This window comes from Acanthaster planci, linkage group LG02, assembly GCF_054643075.1.
Source record: "Acanthaster planci isolate LZ-2023a linkage group LG02, COTS_SCS, whole genome shotgun sequence".
NCBI lineage: Eukaryota > Metazoa > Echinodermata > Asteroidea > Valvatida > Acanthasteridae > Acanthaster > Acanthaster planci.
The window spans coordinates 20,135,219-20,162,795 of NC_141778.1; the positions used below are offsets into that span (position 1 = coordinate 20,135,219).

General features: G+C 43.5%; 2 protein-coding genes across 2 annotated transcripts in view; one reads left to right on the top strand and one right to left on the bottom strand.

Annotated features, from left to right (window-relative positions):
- pomp (proteasome maturation protein) overlaps positions 1 to 27,577 on the top strand; it is a 194,206-nt gene that overhangs the window by 101,024 nt on the left and 65,605 nt on the right. The window lies entirely within an intron of this gene.
- LOC110979807 (uncharacterized) overlaps positions 1 to 27,577 on the bottom strand; it is a 44,590-nt gene that overhangs the window by 8,781 nt on the left and 8,232 nt on the right. The window contains exons 4-31 of the mRNA XM_022235877.2: positions 27,409 to 27,551; positions 22,489 to 22,678; positions 21,662 to 21,988; positions 20,562 to 20,885; positions 19,839 to 20,105; positions 19,214 to 19,492; positions 17,988 to 18,130; positions 16,646 to 16,838; positions 16,111 to 16,437; positions 15,372 to 15,689; positions 15,004 to 15,270; positions 14,511 to 14,653; positions 13,877 to 14,063; positions 13,349 to 13,627; positions 12,248 to 12,390; positions 9,658 to 9,850; positions 9,176 to 9,502; positions 8,638 to 8,961; positions 7,862 to 8,137; positions 7,296 to 7,441; positions 6,292 to 6,481; positions 5,538 to 5,852; positions 4,802 to 5,146; positions 4,054 to 4,371; positions 2,627 to 2,914; positions 1,708 to 1,983; positions 1,278 to 1,411; positions 697 to 829 (exon numbers count right to left, since the gene is read on the bottom strand). Of these exons, the coding sequence (XP_022091569.2) occupies positions 697 to 829; positions 1,278 to 1,411; positions 1,708 to 1,983; positions 2,627 to 2,914; positions 4,054 to 4,371; positions 4,802 to 5,146; positions 5,538 to 5,852; positions 6,292 to 6,481; positions 7,296 to 7,441; positions 7,862 to 8,137; positions 8,638 to 8,961; positions 9,176 to 9,502; positions 9,658 to 9,850; positions 12,248 to 12,390; positions 13,349 to 13,627; positions 13,877 to 14,063; positions 14,511 to 14,653; positions 15,004 to 15,270; positions 15,372 to 15,689; positions 16,111 to 16,437; positions 16,646 to 16,838; positions 17,988 to 18,130; positions 19,214 to 19,492; positions 19,839 to 20,105; positions 20,562 to 20,885; positions 21,662 to 21,988; positions 22,489 to 22,678; positions 27,409 to 27,551 (6,795 nt within the window). The remainder of the gene's footprint in view (positions 1 to 696; positions 830 to 1,277; positions 1,412 to 1,707; positions 1,984 to 2,626; positions 2,915 to 4,053; positions 4,372 to 4,801; positions 5,147 to 5,537; positions 5,853 to 6,291; positions 6,482 to 7,295; positions 7,442 to 7,861; positions 8,138 to 8,637; positions 8,962 to 9,175; positions 9,503 to 9,657; positions 9,851 to 12,247; positions 12,391 to 13,348; positions 13,628 to 13,876; positions 14,064 to 14,510; positions 14,654 to 15,003; positions 15,271 to 15,371; positions 15,690 to 16,110; positions 16,438 to 16,645; positions 16,839 to 17,987; positions 18,131 to 19,213; positions 19,493 to 19,838; positions 20,106 to 20,561; positions 20,886 to 21,661; positions 21,989 to 22,488; positions 22,679 to 27,408; positions 27,552 to 27,577) is intronic.

The following is a 27,577-nucleotide window of genomic DNA, read 5'->3' on the forward strand; positions in this document are numbered from 1 at the left end:
GATTCAACAAAACAGGATCAAATTGCCAAATCTCCGACTAAAAATTGCTCACAATATGTACATGACAATCGACTTTCATCTTGTGTGATGAGCAGAGCAGTAGGTCTCCTGGGGGCCTATTTTTATGCACAGACGAGCAGTAACGAAAAGTGGCAATGAATTCCGGTACGCTGCCTGACATTGCACATTTACACACAAGACAGAAACTTGGTCAGTCTACAAATCATTGTCTTACTGACCGATGACAGTGTTCCACAGGGAAAGATCGAAAGCAAGACTAGGAAAACACTCAAAAATGCCAACCAGGATGTTGGGTCATACTTAACGATACCCCATTTGGCAATATACAGTCTCAATGTTTATTGCCCTTCCACATGGTTTGTCTGCTCTCGGTGTAAGCAATTCGATGGAAAGCCACTCTGTTCAATGTTTTCCTGTGCAGATTTCATTACCATTCATTTGTGCATAAACAGGCTCTAAAACAAGTACAATTCCAAACTCAACTAAGCAATGTCTTTGCCTATTGCTCATCTATTCCAACTGCAACTTCTCCCCAAGAAGTCTTGTCCTTGCTCTGTCTAATCTGAATTTTCTATGGCATCTTTGCAGCAAACTGGGGTACCTCTCAGAGTTTTGATGACCCTTGTCCTGCCTCTCTTTGAAGCCTTACGAAAAATCTTTGGACTGCCAACTTACCAAGTTTGAGTCTTTCTCGTGGGAACTCCCATTTAGGATCGTATGGCAGGTGGTCACAGATATCTTCCAAGTCAGCCACCTGATTCAGTGATATTGGCAGGAGCATGTCGTCGCCGCCCGCTATGTACTTCTGCTGTACAATAAGACAGCAAAAATCAGAATTCTAACACTTCAATTCAGAAATAATTGAAAAGTAAATCAACCAAATTTACAATAAGCAAATGGCAGCATGAAAGAATGATGACCCCAAAAGTGAAGGTCAAATTCACATGAAAAATAATCAGCTGACAAATCAAATACATGAAATTGATGAAGTTAACCATTTAAAGCAACATCGGTATTAACAACAAATCATGGACATGTACAAATGACAAAACAAGCAATCAACCAATCAACAAAGGCAAGGAAACTAAAATCCACTATTCATTCAAACACTATGAAACCAATCAGACAAAATGAAAGCTGAACACAGCAATAAACAGACCAAGTAACCAATCAATGCATCCCTTCACCAATATACCTGTTTAATAGTCACGTCAACCAATCAACCAACCACAAACACATGGGAACGCAACCCTCACCTTCTTCCGTCTTATTCTGAAGATGACTAGGATCAGTGCAATCAGGATGATGAAGATGACACACGCACTGGCAGCTAGACTGCCGATCAGTTGGGGAGAGGACGCTATGCTGTATGGCCCCTGCAGAGATTCATCTGCGCAAGGAAAACAAAATGGTTGAAGCAAGTCTCCATCAAGCTGATGAATTCCCTCCAATCAGGGCAGGAGCTGCTCCGGCTTAGCCCAACTTCATTGAGCAAGACTAAAGAAATTTTGCTGAGTAAAGTTAACTTGCTAAATTGAAAAACAACTTCGGAACAATATTGAAAATGTTTTTTTTTTCAGGGGGGCTACATGTTAAATATTGAGGGTGAGTGGCCAATTTGTACACATAAGCTGGTTCATTTTTGTCCTACAACGTGACAGCAAGTTTCCCCCGTCACTCCCTCACCTAGCTCCAGATGGATCGTCCTGGTGGCCACTCCCAGTTTGTTCTCGGCCGTGCAGACGTATGTGCCGGCGTCCGCCTCCTTCACCCCCACCATCACCAGCCCCTCTTCCCGGTCAATGTACATCCTCTTGGGCAGGGCCTTCAAGACGCCGCTCTGGTTACGCGCCCAGACCACGCTGGGCTTGGGGATGCCCTTCACCTGGCAAGAGAGGGTCATGTTGCTGCCTGGCCTGGCTTTCACCATGGCTGGAAGATTCTTGTCGAATTTGGGCCTTTCTGTCACCGGAAAGGAAAAACAGATCTTCAATTGCTTGAAATCTTAACATGCGCAGGGACACACACAAAAAGAAATGAACTGAAACATTCTCTGAACAGCCACTGAGGGGCTTTGTTTGAAAATGAGTTCTACCTCAAACTCAGCACTCACATCTCTCCCTTATGCAACAGTTACAGTTGACTGTGGGTGATGCAGTTCCTTACTTATATAAGCTCTGCTTAACTAGAACCCTTGGGGGCCATCCCGTGATTGTGAGCATGTTATGTTAATGCACCTCACCTTCACAACTAGACAACTACAGTTTAATGATTCAGCCGGTTAGGAGGAAGCCACGATTTGCATTGTGACCTCCAAGTGAGTGGGCAACAATTAATTTGACCATGGCAACGTCAGACTCCTTGTGAACCACTGGGCCAGAGGAAAAACCAATCTTACTCAATGAGATGCCTTGCTGGATCCTTCTATTGACGTCATCCTCAGCATCAGCATCGATACGTCAAAACAACATGGTGTGCCAGAAAATATTTACCCGACAAAATGGGCCAACATCAAGAAATACGCACCACTTTACTGGCAACATTGCTTTGAAGACGGCAGTCATCCAGTGACATCCATGTGAGAGCGGTGTTTTATTCTACTCACCCTGAACTAAGACTTCGATTGTGACGTTCTGTTCTCCTGCGGGGTTGGTAGCAAGGCAGATATAGGCCCCGCTGTCATCCAAGATGATTCGACTTCGGTCCAGCCTGAGAATGCGACTCTGACCGGCTTCCACAAGACGGACGTCAGTCGTCAGGTTCCTGCCATCTTTGAGCCAGCTGAGGGTTGGCGGCGGGGCGCCAGTGGCTTGGCACTCCAGGGAAATCTTACCGTTGTCTTTATCCACTTCCAGGCTTGCGGGTTCGGTCCAGATCTCGGGGGCCTGGCGTTCTGTGGCAGGTAATAACAGATGAAACACAAATGTTACCAACAAATTCACACCTTGCAAATATTAATGACGTAGTTCAGCATTCGAACAACGTATGCCTAAAAAAAAGCCTCTCAGACATCAATTCAGAGCAGAAAGTCACACATGAGATCAGCCCCATCAGCGTGGTTGTACGCCGATTTGCACGCATCCTGTGTTTTCAAATGCCCTTGCCAGTTTGAATTACTAAACCGGTTCATTGTTGCTCATGTTTTGTTATACTCTTAGTTATTCGTCCAATGAGTGAGTTACTCTTGATTACAGGACAAAAACCATTTTTCACTGTGCTCAGCATGGACATATGTACACTGAAACTGCTCCAGAGGACAAGTTTTGCCCGTAAGCGGATACACAGACCTCACAAGTCTTACTGTTGGTCATGTTTTAACCATTCCATTGTTTTGGCATGGTGCATCTCTTGCTAAATGGCGCCATTACCTTTCTTAAACAAACCAGACTTGATTAAATAATTTTCTTGAAAACTCTGACGCAAAGCAAGTGTGCAATACGCTCAAGTAGCAGCAAGTGACATTTCACATCACACTCAAAAGTATCCTGTTGTGGTTACTTTACTTCTTCAGTACTTTTCGATGCTGTCAGTAATTTACCACAGCAGCAGTAGCTTGCTTGGGTTCCGTCAATACATGTTGCCCACAAGGAGATGAAGTGCATTAACCACTTCCCGTTGGTACTACTTCACGTCACACTTGTCCTGGGCACAGTTTCATATTCAGCCAGAGAAACCAACTTTTTAAAATAACTACAGTCTTTTGAGAAAGTTGACTTTATCAGGTGGTCATTTGTTCAAAATTCCTGTGGCGTTTGTTACTGCATTACTGCTTTTTTGAAACTCCGAGACCATGTTACAGAGCAATATTTGCTACAACGCCTGGCAGTGGCCCCCTGTCGCTTGAGAGTGCTACACATGTTCAACCTCCAAGGACTTGTTTGAGCTTTTATATAAGTACAAATCCGATGGGAATCCCTGCAAGCGCGGGAATGTGGCACTACCCATAAATAAGTGTCTTCCATGATGCAACACAGGAAATCCTTGCATGTTAACACGTTATCTGGCGTGAAGTGGTTAACAAACCCCTCTCACCTTGGACTTCCACGTAAACCCCCGCCACCCTCTTGGCGTGACCCCTCCGCATCAGTGCGTGGCACTGGTAGTTGCCCGACTCAGCGGGGCCCACATTGCTCAGCGTCAGCAGGGACAGCTTGGAGAAGCCCTCCAGCTTGATGCTGATGTGCCGGTCGTTGTGGTGCTGCACGATGCGATGCGTGTGGTTCTCGGGCCCCAGATAGTGCCACTCGATGGACTTGAAGACGTAGGTGCTCCAGCGGCACGTCAGGTTGACGTTGCTGCCCTGGTAGGGAGACGGATTGTCCACGGTCACCTTCAGGCCAACAGGCAAGTCTACATAGGAAATAAGAAGAAAAAGAAAGCTGATGTATGAATGCAGGACTTCACTGAGTGAACACGTATTGATGAAACATTGAAGTTCTTTCCAAGGAGAGGGATCCTGCCAAGTACCGGGCTCTGCTGTTTGTACAGTTGTTCTGTTACAAAACATCTGGCTCTAAGAGGTGATGCAGTCCAAGGCATCCGCTGATTTCAGAGCGGAACTTGCTGTGGGATGTGTTTCAGAGCGGCACTTTACAACAGAGGATTGCTTCTAAAGTTCTACAAGGAATGAAGTATGGTTATGGCTGATCAATGGTCCACATCACTGCTGATTTAACTTTAAATGAGTTCTATCAGTTCAAGCGATGATTGAGCAGAAACAATGAGAAACTATTAGCTGTCATCAAGAACTTGAAATCCCTTGATGTTCTTAGCCTATTACCAGTCATCTTGAAGTGAACATCCCGACAGGTGTCGAGGTTGAGGAACTTGGGGGACTCTGCGCAGCAGCGGTAGATCCGTGGCTGGGGCGATGTGACAGGCAGCACAGCTGGGCGTCCTGGCTCCGGCTGGCTGCCAGGGCCGTCCACCGGGGTCCAGCGGTTGTGGTGCTTGCCCGAGTTGCAGTTGATGGAGTTCTGGGGGCAGTCCACGTACTTCCAGCGGACGGTGGGTAAGGGCTTGCCCGTGGCGCTGCAGTTGAAGGTGTAGCTCTCCCCAGCCAGGTAGAGGGGTGGGTCGGTGTTGGTGGGCAGGGGCCACGAGGTGATGGTCACCACTGGTCTGACTGCAGGAAAGAAGGAAAAAAATGGTGAAAGAGATTGCAATAGTGAGCTATAAGACTTGAGGAATGTACCAAGGAGTTGTTAAATGCCAGAATGAATAAGAAAACTAAATGAAACGCTACTGGCCGATCCACAACAAAAATTGGAGATAAAGAGCCCCAATCGCTTTTTGGGGGGTCAAAAAAATTGTGAAATTAAGTAATTTTTTATGGTCTTTCTGAGGGGTGTGGCTGAATTTTGGGGCTTTTTACATAATTTTGGAAGGAGGGGAAGTGAAAGGTCAAAAAAAAAATTGTTTTTTCTAATTTCTCACAAACAAAAATGTTTTGTTTTTTGAGGGAGGGAAGTATGATCCCGAATCCATCAGTGAGAACCTGAAACCATAATTCCTACCTATCACAGAGACAATCACAGTCTTGCTAACAGTGACGTCCTTGTTGGTTGCCACCAGTGTGTAGTTGCCGGCGTGCTTGTCGGTAATGTGCCGGAATCGCGCCCGCACAATGTCCCCCCGGACCTGCAGGTTGCAGTCAGTCTGGTTGTTCTTTGGACACAGGATCTGACCGTCCTTGTACCAGTCAAAGCGGGCCCTGGGGTAGGCCTCCACCATGTAGATGATGCGGAATTTGTCCTCTCCCCGCACCACGTCCATTCTGTTGTTCCTGCTGAACTTGCTCTGGATGAGATTCATGTTTATGTAGCCGTGTTCTTTTGTTGAAAAGAAGCCCCCCCCAAACACACAAACACAAAAAGGGAAAGAAGAAATTCCATGGTTATTTCCTCTCTGATACTGTCAGACTGAAATTTTCTGACAGTTGTGTAAATGAGACCTCTTATGAACATCACAAGTCCCCATAAGCCTTTCAGAAGACTGATACGAGAGCCCCAGTCCGAATTCATGTCACAAGCCATTCGAATGAACAGCAACAAAAGCATTCCTTTGCTCCTATTCACCCTGTCACTTGCAACTGGTTTTGTGTCACGTCTCGTGACTACAACGCAGTCTTCCAGCTACCCAAAATTAAGTACAAGAAACTAGAAAACCAGCAAAGACTTCAAGAGATTGAAATTAGCAATTATCAACCACATAGTTCAGTTGCATGCAATCTCTCACAACATTATGTTATGAGGTTTCTTTTAGTCGCACCTAGAACATTGATGTTGATCGAAGCAGACGCCGGGCCCATAGTATTCTCAGCTGTGCAGGTGTACTCCCCGTTATCTCGTAGGGTCGCATTCTCCACGTGCAGCACCGTGGTGTAGAGACGGTACCTCCTGGTGTGGCTGTTGGATTTGGTCTCCTCCTCGTGAGAATCGTACTTTACAGGGTAGTTGTTCTGAAGGGGATTGCAAGGAGTGAGAACGAAGCCGTGTTTCCATTAGACATTCTCTTGTATGCCCCGATGGGAACCATGCTGTGATTCCCTGTCATTTTTTGGCACAGACTGCCATACGTTCTAACTGGAACATTTTGATGGCGGCGGAACATTTGCGTTCTTCATGTGCACTTGGCCAGTGAGGTGCTGACCTCAGAAGTGTGTAACGTAATGTTACGTGGCAGACATTGCTTCAGTTTCTTCACAGCCACCAAAACTGGTGCTGCTGGACCCAAACCAGTCATACCTCTGACCATTTTGATTAAACCCGCAGTAATATTTTGATACAAAAGACAAATCTGTCTTGATGGAAATGTGCGCAGTGCCAGGCTACAAAAAATAGCAATGTGTTTATGTACACATTGGTACACACAAAGGAGTCAGGGAGCCATCCTTCACACAAAGCATATTACAGTGTACTTGCAGAGCCCTCTAAAACTAACACGGCTCCCTGAAAGTTTCTGTAAGACTTTTACACCTGTTTTAAGTTATTGCAAACATGATGGAAAACAAACTTCGATGTTGATTCTGCAGATCTTCTAATTGAACTTGATTTTGTAAATCTCTCGCTCAGCCACGATGCCTTCCAAAAAAAAATTGGAACACTTCCTCTGGTGTAACTCAATCACTGACGTTTTCATTAGAGGCGTAATCATCTCTCTATTGCTGACAGCAAGCATGATACGCTGACGGATGAAACACGCCAACCTTCATTCCCAAGTACCCCTACTGGCCCGTGGAAACACAAAACTGTAGAATGGCAGGGTAAAGGTACCTCCTGTGCTGGGTAGGTCCATGTCGTTTTCATTGATGTACTGAGCGGCGCATCCACCGTGCATGTTACATTGAAACCCTCGCGGCCTTGAAGAACTTGCAACTTGCTGGCAGTGACTTTAGGGCTTGGCTTGCTGTATGACTTGGCTACAGGGAAATTGAAGGGGTGCAAGGTCAGTTATCAAGATCTGCCGACTTAACCTTTTCCAAATGACGCTTGTCACAATGGAATAGTTTAGCTGCAGGTTCTCTTAGTCTTACCACGAAGCAACCATTCTCACTTGAATTAATGTCATACTAATATTAAACAGTGGTTGCAGGAAATAGCCTAATTGCTTGTAATATAAAAAAAAAATAAAAACTAGTGACTAACAACCTCATACCAGATAAGGATTATTGTCAAGAGCAGTCCTAACAGATTCTAATCCTGGATTTGTACATTTGTGGTTGATCTATTTATCTACAATAGTCTAGGATATCTACAATTATGTAATAGCTTAAGTTTCCTTTTTGTTCAGCCTTAGTTTCTCTGACCAAGTCACACAGTCTTCAAAAGATTTGACTCACCTTCAAAATGTGTGAGGAAAAACTGCTGGGTGTAGTTGACCCCGTGGTAGGCCGTGCAGGCCAGCATGCCGTTCCACTGGCCAGACCTGACCTTGAAGCCCACCTTGGGGTCGTAGACGACCCCCACCATCCTGCCCAACTCCGTCTGGTCCTGCATCAGCTTGACGGGGGCGTCCGGATTGCTGACCCGACAGGGGATGACGAAGGGCTCGTCCTCGTAGATGATGAGGTGGTGGAACGAGGTGTCCGGCTTGCGCAGGAAAAGGTTGGACGGATCTGTCAGAGGAAAAAAAAACACTGGAGACTTGAGCACAAGCCTCATCCGCTCTTTGCAAGGACGAGAGCTGCTTACTTTTACGTGGTAACAGCGCTCCTTTCGTGGGGACAACGCTGTGTGAGCACAAGGAGTTTATGGAAAAGAATGTACCAAGCACAATTGACCAACTTTGATTGTAATGTACAGTCTTTGTGTGTGTGTGTAAGACTTCCATTCATACTGTCTCCCACTAGCTTCCCTCCCTGTGGCATATCCACTGGGGCAGTGGGGGTAAGTTGTCCCCCTCCAATCAAAGACCTGGATAAGCCATTACTACCTCCATAGACGGAGAAACTACGAGGCATCACTCAATTCAACTTCTGATTAACAGAGAGAGACCCAGGAAAGAGCAACGGCGTACGTGGCGGTATATTTCCCACTGTGAACCTAATAATACATGCACTATTCTACACACTGTACATAAACAGAGAGACCTGATGTGCGGATATGAACCACTTACCATTGCTCCGCACAAAGATGTACACTTCTGCCGATGTATTGATGTTGATGTTTTCCGAGAAGCGGCTGTACACACACTTGTAGGCATTGGTGTCCATGTAGGTCAACCTGTCGATTCTAAGGATGCTCCGGTGACGCAAAGCCGGGGGACAGGTTGGGCAGGCCGTGGAAGTCGGGGTGACCTTGTGGGTTGCGGAGGAGGGATAAAGCCACTCCAGGGTGTAGGCGCCGGTGCAAGTTATTTCGACGGAGGCATTTTCGTTGGTTAGCAGGTCCGGGCCATCCACGTGGATGACTGGGGGACCAACTTGATGCACACTAGTGTCTGAAGGAAAAGAGGAGGCAGGTGTTTGAAACATGACTGAAACATTGGAATTTTGGCAGGGAAGTTTCTGTTTAATGGAGTCAAAGAGCTTTCTTTCGTCGTGGTATTACTTGCCCACACTGCAGGGCTTTAGAAAAAAAAGTGAAAGTCTTTAATCAGTTTGCACTGCACTGAAATTACAGGTCACTGACATGTCTCAGATTGGCCTGCTCACCATTACTGGTGACCACAATGACTGCATGTGTAGCCGTGCCGCTGTTGATGTGTTTTGTGTACCGGCTGTAGATGCACCGGTAGCTCCCCGAATCGCTGTACCCGATATTCTCCACGCGGAGGATGCTGGTGTGCCGGGCCTGGGGTGGGCAGACCGGGCAGGCCCTGGATGACAGCATGACGTGAGATTGGATGCTCTGGGGGTAGTCCCACTCTAAGGTGTAGGCCCCCGTGCAGGTGAGCTCCAGGGTCTCCCCGTCAATGATGGTCAGGCGGGTGGGCGTGTCCTGGAGGTGGGGTGGGCCCATCTCTTTGAGTTGAGCACCGGCTGTTAAATAAAACAAACAGCATACTGTGAATCAAAGGTATGAGAGACGTAGAAAGGAAACTTGCAGGAAATTGGTAACATATCTCCTCTTGCAACATTGACGTCCTTTATCTCGCAACACCCATTCTGAAGTCTCCGCACGATGCCAAACTTACGAATTGTATTGATGCGGATCTCCGAGGAGATGCTCTCCAGGTTCTTCTGTGCTGTGCAGACGTACATGCCGCTATCGTGCTCCGTGGAATTCTGGACCACCAGTCGGTTGACAAACTTCCGGTAGCTCCTGGAGGGCTCGGTGATGTGCCGAGATGTTCTCTCTTCTTTGTAGTTGGACTGCCATTCAGCAATCTGCCAATAGAGAAGACGGATTGCTACTCAGTTACACTACTAGAGCTGTGGACTGCTGTGCGCAGTAAAACTTGATGGAAGTATGTTAGTTTGCGGAATGCTCAGAATTGAGCATGTATTATGTACAGTTTCACAAAAATGCATTGGTATTCACTAAAAATCAATCAGTAAATGGGTTTCACTTTGCTCTGTGCGATAATAACACAGCTTATCCACGCCAGATGAGTTTTATTACCAGTATGTTCTTATGCTGTTACAAAGCATCTGCTCTACTCGTGGGTTGCATCCATGGCACAGCATTTAGAGTTTCACTTCATCTTAAAAAATAATTAACAAAAACTTATATGACATAAAAATGTCTTGTACTCAGGATAGCTTTGAGGTATTCCATGCTTTTAATAAGAATAGAGACTGTGTGCAAAAGTCATTTAACAAAGCTCAATATTAACCACAAATACATTAACACCGGGTAACATTTTTCGGGGTTAGACAAAATCATCAAGAATTATGATTGTTCCTCATCTGCACATGGTGCATACTGACACACACAGAACATTCAAAGACATTCATCGATCAGTTCTCCCTTTTCACATTATCATATAAGACATATAAATAGAAGTGACTCTTGTCAAAACGTACATAAAAGATTATGAGATAAATTCTTAGAATGGATGTTTAGCAGGTGACTGACCATGACAAATGATGAGGGAACTTAATTTATTATCAGGTTCCCCTGAATACTGACATTGTATCCTCTGATTGTATGCACATAAGCACTGCTTAATATCAACCCCCAGAGAACATTCTAAAGTTCAAGTTTCATTCATTTCCTGGATTTCCTTTTCAAGAAATCCAACACCCACTGTCTACTGAATCATCTTCTTCTTCGCATCTGCGATGCTCACTGGAACACTTTCGGATTCCCAGAGAGCTTGCGCACCTAACCTTGGGAATTGGGACCTGTTCTTGCGTGATCCTTCCAAGGGGGAAACAGGAAGTCAAGTGAAATGAACCGCCCAGTCTGGTGACTGCATTCCCTTCTAGGATGATTTCAAGTCGGACATTTAGGCTGGCCTTGTGGGGGAAAATAGCATGCCACTGCAAGCTGCATTCACCGATTCCAAACAACCAAAAGTATGGGCTCAGACTGAAGAAAGTGGAATCAACAGATTTTCACTGTATGAGAGTCTATGTATCTGGGCTAGTTTTGACAAGGTTGAATGCATAGTTATTCAATCTATCAAAATCCATCTATCTGGGCTAGTTTTGACAAGGTTGAATGCATAGTTATACAATCTATTATAATCTGTCTTTATGGGATAGGTTTGACAAGGTTGAATGCATAGTTATACAATCAATTATAATCTGTCTTTATGGGATAGGTTTGACAAGGTTGAATGCATAGTTATTCAATCAATTATAATCTGTCTTTATGGGATAGGTTTGACAAGGTTGAATGCATAGTTACACAATCAATTATAATCTGTCTTTATGGGATAGGTTTGACAAGGTTGAATGCATAGTTATACAATCAATTATAATCTGTCTTTATGGGATAGGTTTGACAAGGTTGAATGCATAGTTACACAATCAATTATAATCTGTCTTTATGGGATAGGTTTGACAAGGTTGAATGCATAGTTATACAATCTATTATAATCTGTCTTTATGGGATAGGTTTGACAAGGTGGAATGCATAGTTACACAATCAATTATAATCTGTCTTTATGGGATAGGTTTGACAAGGTTGAATGCATAGTTATACAATCAATTATAATCTGTCTTTATGGGATAGGTTTGACAAGGTTGAATGCATAGTTACACAATCAATTATAATCTGTCTTTATGGGATAGGTTTGACAAGGTTGAATGCATAGTTACACAATCAATTATAATCTGTCTTTATGGGATAGGTTTGACAAGGTTGAATGCATAGTTATTCAATCTATCAAAATCCATCTATCTGGGCTAGTTTTGACAAGGTTGAATGCATAGTTATACAATCTATTATAATCTGTCTTTATGGGATAGGTTTGACAAGGTTGAATGCATAGTTATACAATCTATTATAATCTGTCTTTATGGGATAGGTTTGACAAGGTTGAATGCATAGTTATACAATCTGTATCATAATCAGTCTATCTTGGATAGTTTTGAATTTTTACAATCTTTCCCTGGACAGTATAGTCTGTTTCGCATTCAGAAAACAGAAACCGCCCGACAGAAAAAGTCAACTCTCTATGGTTAAACGCCATGTAAAAATCCCACGTCATTAAAACTAGCAAATGAAGCAACAAATGCATATTATCACTCTGGACACTGCCTTATTGTCCAATCACCACTGTCATTAATGCCTACCCACAAATTTACCCCCAAACCCAGTTGTTGTTGGCTTACCCCCTTTCCTGGGTAGTCCCAGCTGAGCTCCAGGCTGCTCCTGAGCGGCATGTCTACCTCGCAGGTCACCTCAAACCCCTCCCAGCCCTGGATCACCTCCATCTTGCTGGCCTGTATCGCTGGGGCCACCAGGGGGCTGTTCACTGTCATTGAACACAGAGGAAATATTGAATCTAATGACCGCTTCAAAACAACATGAAAGAGGTAAACTTCCGTTGACGTTGACTAGCAAGAGTACAGGGAGACTTGTCTCGGAGGGCCCATCTCAAAACTCAGTAATGATCTGCTTCATTCAAAATGCCCCCTTTATAGTGGAAATGTGCTACTGTGTTGTACCCAACTGTAAACGATTATTTTCAAGACAACCCTACTGAAAATGTCCAATTCACTTACCCATTGGATCCAATTCACATACCAATTGAATCCAATTCACTTACCAATTCAATAACCACTTCCAAAACCAATTGCCTATGCTTGGAATCAATTGGAATAAATTGGATTCAAATGGTTTGAATAGTAAATTCGGACCTTTTCTTAGTTGAACCATTTCAAACCAATTGACACCATTTGAATACCAATTCACTATCCAATTGTAACCAACCGAAGAACCAATTGAAACCATTTCAATACCAATTCAAACCAATTGAGTCCCATTTGAAAAATCCATTTGATGGGGGGAAAAGCTGAAAGCAAACCAATTGGAACCAGTTGCGTCCCATTTCAAATTTCCAATTGATTGAGGAAAACAAACAGAGAGAAAGCATACCAATTGGAACCAATTGCGTCCCATTTGAAATCTCCAATCGATGGGGGAAAAACAAATGGGAGAGAAAACATACCAACTGAAACCAATTGAGCACCAATTGATGGCCAACTGGACCCAATTCATTCCAATTAAAACCAATTCAAAAATCAATTGGTTTGAATGGGCCATTTTCGGTAGGGAATACTCCCAAACCAGAATTTAGTATGTGACTCTTTAGAATAGGGCTCTCCTCCAAATTGATCGTTTCATGCAATTCTCAGTTCTGGAGATGTTATCTGAACAGACCTCTTTGATTCAAAATATATATGCATCAGGAGATGGTTTGGGGAGTGCACCTTCGTAGTTGACTGTGAACATCTGCTGCTGCTGGATGTTTCCCAGCTGTGCCTGACAGCGAACGAGTCCATGGAACCTCTCCTGGTCGGCCGTCACGTTGAAACCCAGCCTGGGGTCATAGGTGATGGTCGGGTCATCCGGCCTGACCTCCGACTTGTAGCCAATGACCAGGGAGACCTGGATGTCCGGGTCGGCAGTCCGGCAAGGAATGATGAAAGGGGAAGAGTCGTCTGCAATGAGGACGTGCTCACTGGCCGGCAGGAACAACATGTCTGGATCTGGTCCAAAGAAAGAATAATTTGCAAAAAGAACAAAATGAGAGTGAGAGAGAACCTTTAGAAAAGCATTTGTAGAAGACATTGGAGAGAGAAATGTGGGCAGAACTATTCAAATTCCAGGTTGGGTCAGTAGCAAGGAAAGCATCTGAAACCACCTGCACTTTTAGCAAAGAATCAAATAACAAGGTGTGTTTTCAACCTAGACTAACCACACTTGACCAAGCTGATTTGTCCTGATTGGCAGCTTACCTAGCACACGGACAGGTATCGTGGCTGACTGCTGGTGGCTGAAGCTGGACGCAGTGCACGTGTACAGGCCGTTGTCGTGTTCTGTTGCATTCTCCACAGTCAACGAACTCACAAGATGCACCAGAGTACGCCCGATCTCCTCGGAGGTGGTTGTCTCCTGGTAACTGGAACTCCGTTCATCAGTCTGCTGGTTGGAGGAGGACAGAGTATAAAGTGACACATATACCTTTGCAGGATGCTAGAGACTAATTCACGTGGCCATCCCCAAAGTAATTGAAATCTGATTCTAGTGTTACATGAACATAAGAACTGGGTTCTGAATGCCAAGAATTGAAAGCACTCATTCAGCGCATCAGTTCAGAAGCCATGAGCATTTTTTTTTCTTAATTAGAAGGCCTTAAAAAAATAACAGAAGATTTGCCTTTGTCACTTTTTACATACAGCCATTTCAGAATTTCACTTTTCGTAATTCGTGGTGACTGCCATCTTGAATCCCCTGAGATGTACTCCATTTGGACTTGGGTGCTTGTAAGTGGCAATCTGAGGGCGCTGTTTAAGAGTCACTAGAGAACAGACAGGGTTTTGAAATACCCCCCCCCCCACCCAGAGAGAGAGGACGTAAGAATGATGTTACCTGTTTGGCTGGATAGTCCCAGGTCAGTGATTCCAGAGCGCCCAAGGGAGCCTCCACCTCACAGGTGACATTGAACCCTTCTTTGCCCTCTATAACTTCCACTGCGCTGGCGTATACCATCGGATTAGGCGTGTAGGCTTCAGCTGCAGGCAAATCATAGCACATCAAATTAAAGGAATATAAAGTATGAAGTCATCAACATGTGACATTTCCACATCCGTGACAAGAGTACACAGCTCACATAAATTGCAGAAACAACTCAATAGAGTTGACTGCAATTAGACTGCTATTTCTGAGGCGGTGCCAAGTTAGGACAACCAGGCAGCTTTGTACAGTACTAAAGAAATTGTGCCTTAAATTTAAGAATGTAAGTAACACATAAGTGGATGAGAGCCCACCTCAGAAACGGCTTCTAATTGTAGCGGCCAAACCAGTCAACAAAATTATAACAGTGGATGATTTTGCATCCATGAAACATTTGCTCAATCCACACCTTCAAGGATGAGTATGAAGGACTGCTCCTCGTGGACGTTTTCCATTTGGGCGTAGCACACCACCCGTCCATTCCAGCTGACGGGCGGTATGGTGAACCCCACCTGAGGGTCATACCACCAGCCGATGTCGTCAGGTGGCTGGCCATTGAGGGTGAGTGTGACACCGGCCTGGGGGTCGCTCACTCGGCAGGGGATGATGAATGGACGGTCCTCCGGAATCTTCAGGATGTTTGGATTGGGTTGCGGGAGGAACAACTTCACAGCACCTACAGCCAAGGAATAACATCAACAGGTTGTATCAGAATTCACAACACTGCCAAAAAAGTGCCACAGGGTTGAATTTCTACGTCACAGACTGAATACTTACTCTTGACGTATATGTAAATCCCGGTGGCAGTCTCATTGGTAATGCTGTCCAAGTGTCGGCTGTAGACACAGCGATAGAAGCCTGTGTCCTGGTATTCCATCTTATCGATCCGCAGCACACTGCGGTATCGTAGCGACTGGGGGCATGTTGGGCAGGCCACCGATGTCAGGGTGACCCTGGGGGCCACACTGGCCGGATACAACCACTCTAGGGTGTAGGCACCCGTGCAGTCCAACTCAACTGTCGTATTATCCACAAAGACCAGCTCAGACGAGTTGACATTAATGTGGGGTGGGCCGACTCGGAGAAGATGAACATCTGAGAAAAAAAATCTGAGGGTTAATGTGGATCTCAACTGACATTCGGGGAAGTCGCAATCCAATGTGACAAGAGCTACTTTCCCCCTTTCCGGACCAGGCACAAATTGGAGACTCCACTTTGATTTCAATATCTTCGATTCCAAAGTACTTTAGTTTCAGAAAAAGGAAGCTGAATGTAATCCTCTTTCAACCGGTAAACCGCTGAGTCACAGTCACAACCCCGGCCTGGTTCGCACTTCAAGGTCAAGGTGATGCCAAAATCTTTACTAAGTTGTAAATCCTTTCGCCCTGAAGAGACTGTTAGGGTCAGTGTACATGCATCCTTCTCCAGTTCCTTGTAATTCAGTTATGAAATGTATAAGATAGTGTGGCAGGTGGATCGACACCAATATTCGTTCAAGATAGACTTTTTAACTCACCACTGCCGGTGACATGCACGTCAACTTGGACAGCTGTGCCACTGTTAAGGTGATTCATATACCGACTGTAGACGCACTGGTACTTCCCGGAATCGCCATAGCCGATGTTCTCTACGCGGAGGATGCTGGCGTGTCTGGCTTTTGGCGAACAAGTCGGACAGGCCCTGGAGGATAGCATAACATGGGACTGGATGCTCTGAGGGTAGTTCCACTCCAGGGTGTAGGCACCCGAGCAGGAGAGCTCTAAGGACTCGCCTTTGGTGATGATTAGTGGCGCCGATGGACTGTCAAGGCGTGGTGGGCCAACTTCGTAGAGACGCGTTCCAGCTAAACAAAAAATTGAATTGACCTCCCAGAGTGTTCATTTTATTCCAATGACTGCAAATAATTGATACCATAAGTAGTTCCAAGATGTTATAATCCCTCCAAAAAAGATCACAGATTTCCCAATAGACTTTAAACACAACTATTTCAATCAAGAAAATAACAAAATGGACATTGTCATCTTCATCTAAAGAAGCGTATGCAAACTTACATATCACTTGGATGTCAATCTCTGATGTGACAATCTCGTCACCAGCCTGGACAGTGCAGAAGTACGTGCCATTGTCATACTGGGTTGTGTTGAGTACAAACAATTTACTGCTGAACTTGTGTGAGATGCTGGATGGCTCAGTGATAATAAGTGATGTTCTCTCCTCTCGATAGTTGGACTCGTGCTCTTGAATCTGGAATCCGATAAGTAGATGAATTCCCAAGGGCCGTAAAGATGTGATCAGTTTCCTGAAACTGTCTTACTTTGTACATGAAAATGTCGGTTTGTACAAATGACAGTCAGTTCATACTTGGCTCAAAAGTAAAATCAAATGTAAAACTGTGATGTACGGTCAAATATTCATGAGTCAAATTCACAAAAGTTGAACACATGTCAACTCCAGCAAGTTTCACTACCAATATTTTGTGACATTGAGTTTGTCCGAAGTACGAAGTGGCCTTAACTGCAGCTAATGTTGGCCTGTTCTGCTCAAACTCTGATCAAATCTGTACTGATGGTACACTCTTTGAAATATCACCAGCAAAATCTCTGGCAGTCCCCCCCCCTAAAAAACTGCAAATTGAAAAAGCAGTAGCGAAAGTTAAAGGTGACGTCAAGCAAGAAGAATCTGCCCCCCAACAACTGATTCTAGAACCGCGCCTGAGGCCAAGACCCTCATATCACAGCTAACCCTTTGGGTTATTAAACACAAATGTTAAGTACATGTAGCTGCATGGTGGGTGGGGACATCTGCAACTTTACTCCAGGGCTTGATATTGGTGAGGAGTAAAAGTAAAACTGGATCAACAAACTCACTTACAGTGATCCCATTTAAGGATGTTTTCAGACGAATATTTTGAAATTCAAACAATCTGGTTTTTTTTTAAACCAGAGTCCAAAGGAAAGCCTCAGCTACCTTCACTTGATACCTTGCCCTGGAAATTCGAGTGTTACTGATAAGCAGTGAGCAAGTGTGTGAAGTTTTACATTTCAAACGGTACTTCACATGGAAAGTATTAGTCATAGAAACTCCAGATTTCTACTTTACATTGGGCACTTCCTGTTTAGCAATTGCTTCCAGAGAGACAACAGATTCAATTCAGAGATTCAGTCGGCTCTACCGTATCAAAGAAAGTTTGAATATGTCAAGCTCGGTATTACAGTTTTGACAATTAAAAACCTAACCACAATTGCGACTCAGATAAAAATGACACAATTCAGTGCAAGAATCCACGGCATAAGAATATTCACGGCATACTACATTCAATAAGGTTGGGTGAAGGACTCTGTGCTGCATGCATGAGTCATCAAAAATCACGGCTGTGGAACTGCGTCCCCTTACCCCCCTTCCTGGGTAGTCCCACGTGAGTTCCAGCATGCTCCTCGATGGCATGTCTACCTCACAGGTCACCTCAAACCCCTCCCAGCCCTGGATCACCTCCGTCTTGCTGGCAAATATCTCCGGCTTGGCCAGCGGGCTGCTCACTGGTGAGGAAGGAGAGAAAGGGAAAGAGGCGGGAGGAAATGACTTAAACAGTCCGATCCAATCCTACGTCACTCAAGTGGGCTGGCGTTGTTTTTCTTTTCCACGAATCGGTCGATACACTGCCAGCAATATGCCACTCCCCAGTTTCCATTCACTAAACAGGCAGGAATACATTTTATAAACACTAGCTCTTATCTTGCCATGCTTGTGAAAAAGAGACAGGTATTTTGCAATGACATTTCCTATCTCCTCAGACAATACCAGACTGCTCTATCTACTTGTATAAACCATTACAACCCCCCTTTAACAAATCGTTCTTCTTCCTTTGGGCTTAAGGAACGGGCAGAGAGCTTGCATGTGTGCTAAAGTGTAATCCGAAACTTGAAACATTGATTTCTGATTGACGGAGTTGCAAATGATAAAATCTGGCAGTCAGGAAGTTGTAATCGTAAATTGGTTTCAGGCATGGACTCGGTGGCAACAGGGCCACTTCAGCTGACCTATGACTGGCTGGCACGTACATGCACTGAGTGTTTATTATTCTGTGTTGGGAGCAGGGACAAAGCCAACATGGGGAATTTCTCTTCCTGGCAGGATCTGCCCATATAGCTCCACTGGTTGTAATTACCTCCTTCCTTTTCCTTTGTTCCGTTCACTGATCTTTTACTCTTGTTCTTAATGGCTGGCAATGCTACTGCACTTCCCCACAATGCCTATGCAAGCAAAGTCTTTATTCCTAATGGCACTCTTTCAAAGTCCCGAGTCACACGTTTCAGCTCTAACTCGGGTCTTTGATTTCCCAGTATGACATGAATTCTAAATAATGCCAAATTTGACCTGTTTGGTCTAGCTACTGCACATCTACTTACATGTATCAGTTGCAATTGATACATTTCAACATCAATCACAACATTACTTGTTTTCTACAGTTTGTGAACTTTTATGATAGTTCTTTCAGAATGTAGCACTATAATTAAGAACACGGATGAATTGATAAAAAAGGGTCATATTCTGTTAGAGTGTTGCTAAATAAATGATAAATGAATTGGGCCAGAATACCGCCCGTTTGTCTGGTAACAAACCTTCGTAAGTCACGATGAACATCTGCTGCTGTTGGACCTTGCCCAGCTGGCCCTCGCAGAACACAAAGCCGTGAAATAGCTCCTGGTTGGCCGTGATGTTGAATCCCACCGCCGGGTGATAGCTCACCGTCACCCCATCGATGTTGACCAGGCTGTTGTACTCCAGGATGAGGGAGACCTCAGTCCTCCTGTCGGTGGTACGGCATGGAATGATGAGCGGCTCCATATCGCTGGTGATGATGTTCTGGTCTGGAGCTGGCAGGAACAACTGTTTGGAATCTGAGACAAAAAAATCACAAAAATTACTCATGCACATTGAGCATTTTGCAATTTGGCAAAAGAAGAGTCAAGATGTGTTTAGTTTTCATCTCTAAAATTCAACTAATCTCAAACCGATGCAACTGATCAATAACCGCATGTAAAGATGCATTACACAAGACTGTGCATCAAGTTTCTCTAGGGGCTTACATTGCATTTTCCTTCATATCATGCCTGCATTCTAACTAAATTAACTAACTTGACATTAGTCTTTACACAGTCAAGCTCCGTGGCCTGTGCTCACTGAGAAAACAGCAGGAAAAATTCACATTCACAAGTAAAATTGAGCTGTGTTTGCCTCGCCCACCTGCCAAATGGACTTCAAAGAGTTGTATCTGCCACCGCTCGCTTATGTTCCCTTTGCAAGCCACCACACCATCCCACTCCCTGCCGGTTACCAAGAAGCCCGACTGGGGGTTGTATGCAACTCCGTTCCCCACCTTCACCGCATCCTGCTCATAGGTCAGTGTGACGGTCGCCACAGGATCGGTGACACGACACGGTATGACAAACGGCTCATCTCTGAAGATGATGACGGTGTTCTCATTGTTGGGCAAAGGCAGAAAAATATGGCCTAGACGTGGAAGGGAGGTATTACCTTACTGGAAAGGAAATCTTTTATATCGAATATTTACATCGTTTTGCAATGCGATCTCAAGTCAAGAAAAATAAACAACACTGAATCAACTGTAATGGCCTTTCCATTCAGTGTGTACGGCACTGAAATTTTGTGGGTTTTTTTGGTGTGCAAGTTTCCACTCTTAGGAGGAAACACCTGTGACGTGTGTTAGGTAAAAGCCACATGAGTGAAGCTGTGTACAGGATTGAAAAGCTAGGCCACGTGTTTGATCTGGGTGGAACCTGCACTTGTCCCACAGCAGCTGCAACAGTGTCATTCATCTGAACAGTTAGTTACTTGTGCTTCAGTGATTCAGGATTTTAGTTAGATGGAAACATCTGTCAGGAAGATAAGGCCACACTTGGAAAGGGAAAAAAAAGAAACACAGGTTGAAAATGAACTTTGACTCACCCGGACTTCTCACATATATGTAAACATCCGATGACGTCTCATTGGTGATGCTATTGGAGTGCCTCCCATATACACACCGGTAGAGGCTCGTGTCGGTGTACACCGCGTTCTTGATCTTCAGGATGCTTTTGTACCGTAGCGCCCTTGGGCACGTGAGACACCCAACGGTCGTGAACTGGACCCGGGCCGCCACCGTATCTGGGTACAGCCACTCCAGGGTGGACGCCCCCGAGCAGCTCACCTCAATGGTTGCATTCTCGGCAGCAATAATTGCAGAGAAGTTTGCGTGAATGCGTGGGGGACCATCTCTAAGAAGACTGGCATCTGTTTGTAACAATGATACATGTATTTATTTTATTCAGAACAGTCCGATTTCAAAAAATCAAAAAAACTACAAGATGACTATTTGCTGTTTAGTCATGATAAAACCATTTCCATTTAAATTACGAGAATCTAAATTTGGACGACTATGCACTAAATTTTCTCGAAGCTTATACATGTAAATCAAGGTGCACCAGAAGAGCACACCTCAAAAAAAACACATATACAGACAGGATCAGTGTAACTGGATTTTCATCCAAGAAAAAATCTAAAAACTGGCATGGATATATAAATACATGCTGAACCTGCACAAAAAATTAAGTGTAATTTTATGATAAGAAATACAATCTTTAAGAAATGCATTATTAGAGTAACTGACATTCTAAAGCTGAACTACATGTAGCTCAGGACTGCTTTTGAGGTTACGCAAATCATGTAAAGTAAGGAGAACTTCTATCTTTCAAACTCTAATGCTCTAACCTTCTACTACTCTGAAGTTCAGCGAAACACAAAAACACACGAGAGATGTTTGAATGCTTTCCTTCTCTCTCCTTTTTCTTTCTTAAAAAACCAGTACGAACGAGTCTTAGTCACGAAGAGTATGGAGGAAAAATGCAAAGTGCAAGACTAACATAAGGGTACTTCTCTTATTTGAATAATGTCTGTAGGTAGATAAAGAAATTATTACATAATAGGGATATGGTTTAAGCAAAATAAATGGGAGATATTAAAGTAGGGCACAAATTTATGACCGTCACATATGGTACTTATAGCCTCACCTTTCCCTGTCACGGTCACATCTACCTGGGCCGCTGTGCCACTATTGATATGATCAAGGTACCGACTGTAGATACACCGATAGCTCCCTGCATCACTATAGCCGACGCTGTCCACCCTCAGGACACTGATGTGCTGGGAGTCAGGAGGGCAAAGTGGACAGGCCCTGGAACTCATGTTGACGCGGGACTGGATGCTTGGAGGGTAGTTCCATTCGAGGGTGTAGGCGCCCGAGCAGTTCAGTTCCAGCGGTTCCCCTTCGCTGAGATTCAGATAGCGGGGCACTTCCAAGAAATGTGGTGGCCCGTTTGTGAACAGCTGGTCTCCAGCTGGTTTTTAAAGAGGGGGGGAAATAAAGATTTTTGCATTGATGACAAATTTGTAGGTCAGAGAAACCAAATGAACAGGGAAACCATTTTTAATCCCAAAATATTATTCTTATCTTGTTCTTATCCTCTGTGATTTATAAATTGGTAGTGTCAGACTATTCAGGGTTCCTCGCCTCACTTTCACGTTTATTTTTCAATGCAGCTTAGAACTTTTTATATAATTAATCACAAATTTTATATTATTCATCAGCATGAATGACATTAATCTGTACTGAACTTCTTGTCTTGCTTTCAGCTTCATTCTCAGGTTGCTGACACAATAGTGTTAACCTCTTTCTCAATTCAATACAATGACTTGTGAGGAAGGCCAATTGAAAAGTTTTCCCACAACAAAAGTTCCAAACAATTTTAAGGTGTTTGATTATCTAAAAAGATCTGTAACATTGACGTATGCTTAATTTTTATTTGACAGATAACACAGACAAGCAAGTGCAACTTACACAAAACAGTGATTTTCACCTCCGCTGAGGAACTGTCCACGTGGGTACTGACAATGCAGACAAATGTCCCATTGTCAAAGATGGTGGCATTTGCCACAAATAGCTTGGTGCTCAATTTGCGGTGGTTTCTATGGGGTTCACTGATTTGATGTGAGGTCTCCTCTCGGTAATTGGATTCCAAGCCGGCAATCTGTGGGAAAGGAAATTCATTGACTTGGAGTAAAAAAAAAAAGGATGAATGAATGTTTGATTTTGGCTGGCCTTCTTCTAATAATTCAAAAAATGCCGTCAGAAAGCTATCTTACACAAATAAATACGGCTTGTCCTATATCCAATTTAAGAAGAAAGGTTTGGAACCAAAAAAGTACATAAAGACATGTGGTTTTAAATTTCAACAATCGCATCACCAAAATCTTCTATGAACTTTAAACTTTTCTTCCTACTTAGGCAATAAACATTTTGTAGTGACAGTCCAAAACGAAGGTCAAAATAAAGGCTCAGGAATGGTATTTATCTTCATATACTGATTCCCTTGAAACATTTTTATGGTCTGCACTTATTAAGAGCATCCTCATGGTCTGGTGGCCCTGGCTAAAATTTTACAGTGCATGTGTGATCAACAGATTGGGGGAGGACCATTGCCAGTTGATACTGTGAGAAAGGCAGGAAGGGGCTGTATATTACTGTAAAGTCCAGGAAGCCATAAGTCAAGGCATAAAAGTAATTGCTTTCAGATTTCAACAATTTAAACAATCTGAGTCAAATTAGGCCCAACCCTAAATAAATGCCCCTCAGTGCTTGATAACTGTTTGAGTACACAGTTTTCATGTGGGATGGGAATGCAAAGAGGACATTTACAACTGAAGCGTTGACTGCCAAACGTGACACTGTGTATCCGCCATTTTCCTTTGGGAATCTAGCCCTCGCCTGGTTGCATAAAATCAATTCCATCAGGTTTTTGTGGTTAGAACAACTTTACAAAGCAAAACAAGGACAAATAAATTTAGGGACACCGGGTGTGGGACTATTGTTTTGTGCTTTATTATTTCCAAATTGTGAAAGTATTTCATGTTTTTCAAATGGATTGATCTCATTTTGCAAATAAACCCTTCAATTTCATAAAGACCACACACTTCTGGTCTCACACTAGTCACTCAATGGATGCACCCGGTCATTACCAGCGACATCATTTGTACAAAATGAAGGCGCTAGACGAAGAGAAATCCTTTCCTGGTACCTGCATGAGTCTTTAGAATCTCTCCATGATAAGAAAAACAAAAACAAAAAGGCCTCTGGCTATCAGGCAAATACAAGCCAGTTGGCATTGTCATTGTTTTGTAAATCTCTAACCAAATTTATCCATATACGTAAGTAGCAAACATATTTTGCAAAGTACCCAACAAGTTAAAATGCATTTAATCCAAGCCTATACCTCACATATTTCCCCAGGAATTTGCTAATTTTAAGAACTTGATCAGATCAAGTGTGGAAGGAAGAAGTCCCCATACCTAAGTGGGTTCATGGCCTCAAAATTAAAAACTAAAAGCATCAACCTTGAATTTTGGTTATGAAAGTCAGAGCTACTGCTGAATGTGAATGTGGAAGTGGACTGCCTTGACAATCTTAATGGGAAATCTTGACAAGACTGACAAACACCAGCATAGGATGGACACTTAACCACTGCCACTGATAATCCATCATCAAAAACGAAATTCTCTGTATGGATAAAAGATACTCCCAGATTTAACTGCAGTTTGATAAGCCAGGATCTTGTGTGGAAGAAATGGAAAACATGTGCACCGTTCATTTTGTGAAAACAGACCCTTCAAGATGTCCATAAAACAAATTTTGGATCTGAGTCAGAGATAAAATTCTTTAATAGCATAGCTGAGGGGATCTTGGGAATTTCCCAACATTCTACCCTTGTCCAAAGAATTCACAACATTGCTTGCTAGCTCTTCAAGAAGGATTCCTCATATAATAATAAACAATGATTCAAAGGATGCCTGTGCATTTTTTTGTTCCATTGGGGGACAGAGTTGGACATAAACCAAAATACAAGTGAGAAATCACTGTACAACACTGATGTAACAAAATGAGGGTTTGTATGAAAAAATTGCACCTCTTTATTTTAGGTAAATTTTAGCAGGCCCCAACATTAATTGCAGCCACCATGGCTGTTGACTGTGTGCCCTGCGAGGTTGGCAGCAATGCCCTTTCAAAAAAAATATACACTATTCATGACCAAGTTGGCCAGTAAACAAGTAAGGATACTTCAAGCAAACAAATCATGTCATTCACAGAAAACAAATATATTGTCTAAAATTGTATTAATTTCTACCGTAAATATTGGTGTACATAAGGTACATATTGGTGGACAAAGCTGTCATTTAAATCGGTAGAGGATCTTCACTTTTCCCCAGCTGCCATTAGCCTTTTAGAAGCATGGCGGACATAACAGGAGGGTGTGATTTCAAGTGGGTAAAAGTGGGTAAAAAAACCAAAAAGCACCCTTCTATTGTGTCTGCCACGCCCTCCTATTGTGTCCGCCACACCTTGTTTGCCACGCTTCTAAAGGGGCTACATGTGAATTCAACAATCCTTATCAATAAAGAAGCCATTTTTACTCATGTTCCCTGCCCCATGCTCCATTGGAAATGCGTGGAGACGCGCAGACAATAGACCTAGCTGTAGCTCTGGAAGCCTGTTTCGGACATGGCCTCACTTTCCTTTTTAGAAATGTTGCTCAAAACTAAATTTTTAATTATTTATCATCACAAATAAAATCAATCTGCGATTGTTTTTTTTTTTTTTTAATTGCTTTCATTTTTTTAAGGTTCCCTAAATAAAAACGTTATCCTCGCTTTCAATTCAATACGGCAAACTTGTCCATAAGGTCAACTTGCCTTGCGTGCGTAATTTGGTGAGGGTATACGAGACATACATGTACATGCATGCAATGTACACTGGTTTCTACCATTAAATAAAGTATACATTAACATACGTTCAAAACTTCAACAATCCTAAAACCATGAAACAATCCAAAACTTCAGAAATATTTCTGTTGGTTCACAAGACAAGACTCCTATTTAAGTGTATGTAATTTTTTATTTCCCTTCCTCTGTCACTGGCAGGGGAACTGGGGGGGGGACATTGCCCCCACCTTTGAAAAAGGTAATTGTTTTTGCCTCCCCTTTATACATGTAGGCCTACCAGCCATTGGAGGTACATTGCAACTTCAGTCTGTTGGCCGGGGCGTGCCCCGCCCTTTAAAACCATTTTGCCACTGTTGTCCTCTGTTCATATTTTAGTGGTCTAATGCTTTTTCCTTACATCTTTGTCTTTTAAAAGTGTGAGGTGATTCGGGGTTTAGATAACATGCGTACTGGCGTATATACACTTCCTGAAATTTACTCAAAATACGCAGCATAAAACCTGATGCAGAACATAAAATACACAGTGATTTCTACTACAAACAGGATAGCATAAGTTGCTCCATTTTTCATGTTTCATCAGTTATGCCCTGCCAACAGAGTAATATTCATATTGGACACTGCTGAAACTGATTTGTTCATGTTCATAGATCTACGTACAGCTTTTCCTGCTGCTCTGTGCGTGACCGTGATAAATGATCAGAAACTCCTGATTCGCTAAAAACAGGCATGCTTTCAAGTGGCATTTTAGAGGCTTTCCAGCACATCTTCAAGAAACTAGGTATCATTTTGGAAAAAAAATCGGACCAGAGACACCTTAGAAAGATTGAGGTTTAGATTGTGAGTGTGAGCGCATTTGACCGCCGAGCGATGAAGTGCACCATGATTTTCCGAATGGCCACCGCCAGGCGAGCGCACACGCCGCAGCCGGTCAACATGGCGTCCGCGCACAGTAGCCTCACACGTGCCGTCGTACATGGGCGGATACGGACTTATGGGATCTGTCAACCGTGTCATGAGTTCATGGCTATCACTAAGCGCTGTTTTGGTTTTTCTGTGTTTTTCAAGAGAAATGACAAGTATTATTATATTTACCTAGGCACAAAGGCACAAGGACTAACTCGCATAATACTGGTACTCAGTTCCTCCACCTAACAGTATTAGGGAGTACAGTAGTCTCCCTCTCATGAAGAAGAGTACAATACTAAACAATACTGAGGGCAAAAGAGTACTGTACTCTACTCTGAGCAAGGAAGTGGGTATTGTACTCGTGGCTTGAAGAAAATTATCTGAACCCCTTGATGACAAAATTCAACAGAAAAGGTGGGCCATCTCACAGTTGAGTAGGCAGGGGAAACCCCAAGTAGGACAATCAATCAATTAATCAAAGTTTGCCTTTATTACAATGTTGAACTTGATTTGGCAAACTATTAACCAGTTACATGTAGTTTATGTCAATCTACCTGTCTAACTGACACAGCAGCAACCAGCTAGCATCTCTATTTATTTCTCATATTTAAATTTTCAATTAGAATATTAAGGTAGGGCTTTAAAACGGGGTTGTACTGGTAACTGGAAGTAGACTTTATTTTTTGCATAAGTATTTTAACGATTCATATACACAATGGGAAAGCTTTTTACACTTCACTGTTCACAGGTATCCTTTCTTGAGGAGGGGCACATTGTCTTGTTTATTAATATTATTGTTACTATTATTATTGGGGGGGACACTGCATCCCTACATTAAATTGCATACTTAGTTTAACCCAATTATATGATTCAATTTTGCTAAGACTTAAACTAACTCTGACTTGACCCAAGTTGGCCTCGGTGCCCATTCACTTGGCCTTGATACCCTCCAAATTTTGATAACACTGAGGCCAAAGTAGCCCCTCCTCCCTTTTTTTAATGTTAGAGCCGATTTTAGTACAGACTACCTGTGCCATCCAGACTGGCCCTTTGCTTGAAATAGGACAGTGAGTCTTACCCTGTTTCCTGGGTATTCCCAGCTGAGTGCAAGATGGCTTCTTGAGGGCACATCTACCTGGCATGTCACCTCAAACCCCTCCAAGCCTTGAATGACTTCCCTCTTGCTGGCAGTGATCACAGGCGTGATGAGTGGACTGTGAGCTGATTGAAACCCCACCAACAGAAAA